This window comes from Mus caroli, chromosome 11 (assembly GCF_900094665.2).
Source record: "Mus caroli chromosome 11, CAROLI_EIJ_v1.1, whole genome shotgun sequence".
Taxonomy (NCBI): Eukaryota; Metazoa; Chordata; class Mammalia; order Rodentia; family Muridae; genus Mus; species Mus caroli.
In genome coordinates, this window is record NC_034580.1 from 81,967,404 (window position 1) to 81,974,881 (window position 7,478).

At 39.6% G+C, this 7,478-nt stretch overlaps 1 protein-coding gene across 1 annotated transcript in view; it reads right to left on the bottom strand.

The window, feature by feature from the left end:
* Positions 1 to 1,247: 1,247 nt before the first annotated feature.
* Positions 1,248 to 7,478, bottom strand: part of Dhx40 (DEAH-box helicase 40) — a 40,509-nt gene continuing 34,278 nt past the window's right edge. The window contains exons 15-18 of the mRNA XM_021177595.2: positions 6,175 to 6,269; positions 4,255 to 4,324; positions 3,393 to 3,621; positions 1,248 to 2,606 (exon numbers count right to left, since the gene is read on the bottom strand). Coding sequence (XP_021033254.1) covers positions 2,467 to 2,606; positions 3,393 to 3,621; positions 4,255 to 4,324; positions 6,175 to 6,269 — 534 coding nt within the window. The 3' untranslated portion in view covers positions 1,248 to 2,466. The remainder of the gene's footprint in view (positions 2,607 to 3,392; positions 3,622 to 4,254; positions 4,325 to 6,174; positions 6,270 to 7,478) is intronic.

A 7,478-nucleotide genomic window follows, 5' to 3' on the forward strand; every position in this document is an offset into this window, starting at 1 on the left:
CCAGGACAGCCAGGGCTACAGAGAGAAACTCTGGCTCAAAACAAACAACCAACAAAATATTAGGCCTATTCCTCCCTTGGAAACCCTTTCTCTCTCCTGGGAATTCTTCTCTATAGCTTACTTTCATTCTGCTTAAAAAGTAAAAGAGATTATTGGAACAACTGGTGAAATTTGAATTTGGACTATAGATGTAGAATGTGGTGGTTAATATTTTATGATTCAAAAGAGCTTTCAGAATCTGGAGAGATGGCTCAGCAGGTAAAAGCACTGGCTGTTCTTTCAGAGAACCCTGGTTTGATGGATAGCACCTGTATGGCTGGAACTGTAAATCCAGTTCCAGGGGATCTAGTGCTTGCTTCTGGTCTCCAGGGACACCAGGCACACAAGTGGTACACAGACATATATGCAGACAAATTCACACCCATACACAGAAGATAAAAAATAAAGCTAAACAAAAAAACTATAAAAGTTTTCATTCAAAGAATCTACCCACATCTTTTCTAAGGATAAAATACACCTGAAAATGAAAACTGGAAGGCCTAAATGATTTTTCTTTTGGTTTTTCTGTGTAGCCCTGGCTGTCCTGGTACTCATTCTGTAGACCAGGCTGGCCTTGAACTTAGAAATCCGCCTGCCTCTGCCTCCCAAGTGCTGGCATTAAAGGCGTTCGCCACCACTGCCTGGCCAGCCTAAATGATTTTTAAGCAGATTCATGATACTGGAAACATTAAACTAATTATCACTACTTACCTTCAAAGAAAAGCAGGATTCAGACTAACACCATTTTTTCAGAAAGGCTTCAAGTGTAACTACTGAACTTAAAATTTTTGGATACCAAGCCGGGCGTGGTGGCGCACGCCTTTAATCCCAGCACTCGGGAGGCAGAGGCAGGTGGATTTCTGAGTTCGAGGCCAGCCTGGTTTACAAAGTGAGTTCCAGGACAGCCAGGACTATACAGAGAAACCCTGTCTCGAAAAACCAAAAAAAAAAAAAAAAAAAAAAATTTTTTGGATACCAAAGGATAGAATTACCTATCAAAGTAAATTAGGAGTAATTTTTGTACTAAAGATATAAAACCTTGCCTAGTATAGTGGCACAAGTATATAAAATCCACCTGAGAGGCAGAGAGCAGGAGGATAACTGAGTTTGAGGTCAGCCTGTTCTATACAGTAATACCAGGCCAACTAGGGTTACATAAAAAGAATTTTTAAAAAAACCTGAAAACAAACATCCACATACTGTCTATAGAGTTTTAATGACACTAGTAGCTTTATTAACAAACACTGAGTGACGATTATGTGCAAAGCACTATGCTAGGTGCCATGAAAGGTACAAAGGTGAAGAAGACATAGACCCTGCCCACAAGGAGCGTATAATCTAGTGAGAAAGACAGACATATACACACATAACTACAATACAAGGCAGTAAACAAGAGGAGGCAAGTGCTGCTGAGTGTGGCCTGAGTGTAATATTAGCCTCAAGGTTTTGATTTGAAACATTAGTGAAGTGTTGGCTGCTTTGAAAATCCCATCTCAAGATTAGCATAATAGGTGTTTAAATGGTCCTACCCAAGCAGCTGCAGGAGAGAGAGAGAGACAGAGAGAGAGAGAGAGAGAGAGAGAGAGAGAGAGAGAGAGAGAGAGAAAAGGCCAGGTGGAGGGGCTGCTTGAAATCGGTCACACCTACATACATGGGCTGACACACAAGTATGTAGGAACAGCTAAAAAGAACTTTGTGTGTGTGTGTGTGATATTATGTATCATACACACACACATATACACACACACATATACACATCTGTCCTTTGGTTAATGGCTATAGCTACTGTTTTAAACAATATACTTTTATATAAAAAGGAATTTGTATAATCCCAAAAAAATCAATTTAAGGAGTAGGATTAATTTAAGAAAGTCCTGCCATAGGCAATTTTATTTACTAATCAGTCTTTAAATACCTATAAAGCTCTGGAGCAATTAAACTGTTAGACATCTAAGTATTGCTGAGTAAAAACCTCTATGTAAGTTCAGCCTTCTGAAATGGTCACATACCTGATACAACACTATTCTAACAGCAATAAGAAGGCCTTGAAGAGATTTAAGGAAAATAATCTTTAATGCTTCAATGCAAATGGAATACACGCTGATTAAATACAATTCAGTGTTCTTTGAAAATATCTCAGTGACACTGTTTGATACCAGTTAAGGCCAGCAAAACAGAAGTGAGGAAAATATTGTATCATCTTTGATTGGATTCATGTACCATGACTATGCAATCCAATCTTTCCTTTCAAAATGTCATTTGTTAGTATTGATGAGATGTGATTTATAAATTCTGATTTGCTTTCGGCTCACAGGCTAGGAACAGCTGCTGACCACTTCCTTCTGATAGTACTGTCTGAAATAACTGGCAAAACAGAAGCACATTTCCTGGCTGCTTTCCTGCTTCCTGAATTGGATAGTCCACTGCTTAGCCAGTTTCCTTTAATGTGTCACTGTGGTCCTGGATTCTCTGTTGCTTTCTCTCAAGGAAACGAGCCCGTGCATCTGATATGGATTTGTCATCATTTCTTCTTTGCATTTTCTTTAGAACTTCTTTTGATATTCCATCTGGAAATAGTATAAATATACCTTATTTTCAACCTTAAGAAAAAGGACTGAGGAGACGGTTCAGTAGCATGCACTTGTATAGCATTGGAGGTGGAGACAGGAAAATAACTATGAGCTCCAGGCCAGCTAGACTGGAGTACATAGTAGCAACCAGAGACCCTGTCTTGAGCAAGCACCAATAACTGAGGATGTCCTCTGACCTCCACGTGTGCATGGTCAACCAGGAATATACACATCATATACATACAAATATTTTTTTCTTACAAAAAAAGATCAAAAGGAAATTAAATGTTGTCTAACCAAAAATCTAGTTGAAAAGCATGTAGGTGCTGAGCTCAGTGGTACAATGTACACTTCACATGAACAAGACCCTAGAACAACCAGTACAGTAACAAAAAGTACATGAGCCAGCAGATAAAGGCACTTTCTGCTGATCCTGTCAACATAAATAAAACTGGGAAAAAGGGAAACAAAGGAGTGAGCCAGGCAGTGATGGTGCACACCTTTAGTCCCAGCACTTAGAAGACAAAGGCAGGCAGATCTCTGACTTCAAGCCCAGCCTGGTCTAGAGAGTGAGATCTAGGACAGCCAGGAGTACACAGAAAAACACTGTCCAAAGGGGGGTGGGGAATCCACTGGGAAAAAGACAGCTTTATAGTTAAGAGAACACCTATAACCCCAGTGTTGAGGACGGTGTGGCAAAGGGTCACCAGACCTTTGAGGCCACTCTGGTCTACAACATAAACCCCTTCTTAGAAAAACAGAATAGAACTATGATTCACTCACCCTTTAGCTGTTTCACATTTTCCTTATTTGTCCATTTTCTTCTTGCATCTTCTCTCATTTCACGTCTAGCCACACTGCTCAAATCATGCGCATTAAGTTCATGCAACTTGGGTAGTAAGTCTCTCACCCATTCGTAACGGATTGGGCACACAATTCTTGCATAGACTTTGGTGGTAACTAGTACTTCATGAAAAATTATCCATTCAAGTTTAGTTTCCTGTTCATGAAGCTATATAAAAATGTAAGGATAATTTATTAATATTAATAATCAGCCCCATTTTAAATAAGAGCAAGAAAATAAAGACAGTCAAGGACTACATACTACAGACCTGTCTCCAAAATAACAGAAAAATAACCTGAAACCCTCTGAATGCCTATTTTCTTCCACAAAACAGAAATCATATGCTAACCAACACCCCTAAGCTCTCTCTATATAGACAGACATTTCAGTGAAAACTAGAAGACACTGATATGTTAGTACTCTGCTCTTACAAATGCCTCCCTGTCCTTAAAAATAAGATACATTAGGGCTGTCAAGATGGCTCAACTGACCAGAGTTCAGTCCCCAGGACCCACCTGGTGGAAGGAAAAACTGACTCCTGCAAGCTACTCTCTGACCTCTCCACGCTCCCATAAAACCTTTTATTGAAAAAGAGGACCTTTTAAGGGCCGAGGATGTAAAGTGCAAGAGAAAACAAAACAAAAAACGAAACCCACAAAGGAGTGCTTTACAAGGCAAGGCGGTGTAAGTCTGTAAGTCTGACTCACCACTTGGGAGGCAGAGGAAAGAGTACACCCTCAGCAACACAGAGACCTTCTCTCAAAACCAACTAAACAACCAACCAAATAAACAAGAACTTACTGCTGAGGAAGGATGAATATGAACTGGACTTCCACGCCCATCCATTGTGCAAAATGTTCTGCCAACAGATCTATAAACAGAAAAATCAAATGATAAAGATCAAAATAGTAAAGCAATAAGGTAACTGATGTTTTCTTAACTACTAAAAGAAGCAGCAGTTTACCTAGGGAAGAGGAATCTCTTTAAGTAACAATAATGTCTCAAGAACTGGGTTTAAACACTTGTATTCCTCAAATTCTATTTCTCCTAAGAGTATCTATCCATACAGTAAAAACATTTCTTTTCAGCACAATTCTAAATAAAGGAGGCTGCTATTACAAGAGGGTGGGTTTATACTTTATACATTTAAAAATATATATTAATGGGTGGGTGGGAATGTGGTGTATTCATGCCTTGTCATATGTGGAAGCCAAGGACAACTTTGGAGTCAAATGAACCTTTATTTCAGTTCTAAGGCTCAACCTGAGGTCATAAGGTTTTCAGGGCAAGCTCCTTTACCAAGCCATTTTACCAGCCCTATAATTATATTTTATGCTAAAGTAACTTAAGCATGTTAGCCCATCTCACATTTCTTCAATTATTTTGTGTGTGTGTGTGTGTGTGTGTGTACGAGCCCATGCATGTGAATAGGGAGGCCAGAGGTCAATGCAGGGTATCTTCCTCTATAGCTATACACTTTATTTAAGACAACAGTCTCTCTCTGAACCTGAATCTCATTCAAAAATAAACTAAATTTACAGAAAATTGTAAAGGACAAAAACAAAACAAAAACAATTTTTTAAAAAATTAATTATATGTACACTGTAGCTGTCTTCAGACACTCCAGAAGAGGGCATTGGATTTTTGTTACAGATGGCTGTGAGCCACCACGTGGTTGCTGGGATTTGAACTCAGGACCTTTGGAAAAGCAGTCAGTGCTCTTAACCGCTGAGCCATCTCACCAGCCCACAAAAATGATTTTTATCAGAAGCATTGACAATTGGAAGTAAGTTTCCAACCTGTTGTCTCACCCATAACCACCAAATGCTTGCCACTCTCCTTCATAACTGTGATACAACCACCAAAACAGAAAGTTAACATTCATGCATTACTAACATCAAAACCTGAGACCCCACTGAACTATCAGCAATGTCCTAATAATATCTTTTAAAGAAGAAGGACTCAATTTAGAATCAGAACCACCTTTACTTTCCATGTTCTTCATGGTAGAGCACTTGTTCAGGCTCTTCTGACCTAAATAGTGGTTTCCTGTTCCCAGTCTCTTTCAGATGATACTGTTAGGATACCAGGCATAAACCAACATGCCTACTAACAACTCCCTCACCATTATCCTTAACATATTTACTTACGTGATTCATTCTTCAGTTTTATAATGAACTTCCCATTGCCAATGTTACTACTTTCCTTACAAAGATCCCTTGCTTCTCCCCATCTTGTAATTGAGCTCTGACACTACATACCCAAACTGACCTTCCCCAGGGATGCTATTCTATCTTTTTTGTTGTTGTTGTTTGTTTGTTTGAGACAGGGTTTCTCTGTATAGCCCTGGCTGGCCTCGAACTCAGAAATACACCTGCCTCTGCCTCCCAAGTGCTGGGATTAAAGGCGTGCGCCACCACTGCCCGGCGGCTTTTCTATCTTGTTTGGCTCCTAAACTCAATCTGAGGCTACCAAATTACAACAACCCTCTTGCCATCTGCTTCAAGTGCTGATATATGTACTCTCCTCCTTTCCTCTCTGGGCTCCAGTGCCTCAGTTTGAACCACTGCAGTTCCCTGTGTACAGATGGCAATTATGAAAAGATTTCTTATAATTGTTATCATCACAGAATCTGTATCACATCTTCAGTCTTTAAGTTGTTTAGCACTGCAGTTAGATACAGTGGTGTCTATGAACTCTCTCAAGCACTGTAACTCTTACCTTCGAGCAACATTTTTGAAGTAGCCTGCACAAAGACATCTTCGTAGTACTTCATGTTTAGGGCCTTCAAAAGTCTCTCTTGGGAAATCACTTTGCTGTAGAAAGAGTATTATTATGTATTCAATGATAAAGCTCACAGTACAATTTGATCTAATCTTTTTTTCACAGTTCACATTTCTAAAGACTTTCTGATTACATTTAGCATTGCACCCAAAATAGTCAAAAGACAAACAATATATAAAATAATAATTTATGGAAGGCTATGTATCAGATAACAAAGGACAATGACTCAGGAAATAGAAAATTTACACCAACAAAAGCTCCACCCTAGTCTTAAGAGTTCTAAGAAAAAAAATCCAAATGGAACCCAGAGAACTTACTACTAAGGAAACAGAGCCAAGAGTCTGTCTGGAATTTACAGGAAAGAGTAAGTTCAGGAGAGATGTTCAAAAACAAAAAATATGAAAGATCTACAGAAAGTATCTGCCCAAGTAAATAACCTCCCAGAAAGATCACACTGCTTGGTGTCTCCCAGGGCTAAGAACGGTGTTGTGAATACTCCTACGAACTGGTTTGAGATAGAGGACCTAGATTATCCAGCACCTGGGAGGCAGAGGCAGGCAGATTGCTGAGTTTGGGATGGCCCTGAGATATACGCTGAGTTCCAGGCCAGCCAGTGCTACAGAGTCAGACCATGACATCACCCACCTCAGAAAATGCACATAAAATAGCATGTAATTTTGAGAGGTGTATGTATTATCATTTTAAAATATTTATTTTATTTTAAATTATGTAAATGTGTATATGTGAGTATAAGCAGGTGAGTATAGGAAGGGAGGCCAGAAGCATCCAGTTCTTGGGGCTGTAATCACCCAGTGTGGGTATTGGGAACCAAACTCTCATCAGGATGAGAGCAGGATGTGATCCAACCACTGTGCAGTTTCTCCAGCACTACTATCCTTTCTTCCTTTCTTCTTCTTCTTCTTTTTAGGCAGGGTCTCCTATTTAGCCCTAGCTAGCCTGGAAACTTTTTATATAGACTAGGCTCCCCTCAACTAAGAGAGATCCATCCACCTGCCTCTGCCTCAAGGATGCTGAGATTAACGGTATGCAACAGCCCAGCCTACTGTCTTGACTGTAGTAATAATTAAATAGGTATGTATAGATATCAAAACTCAGAGAACTGTACAATTTTTTTTGTTTTTTTGTTTTTTTTTTCGAGACAGGGTTTCTCTGTATAGCCCTGGCTGTCCTGGAACTCACTTTGTAGACCAGGCTGGCCTCAAACTCAGAAATCCACCTGC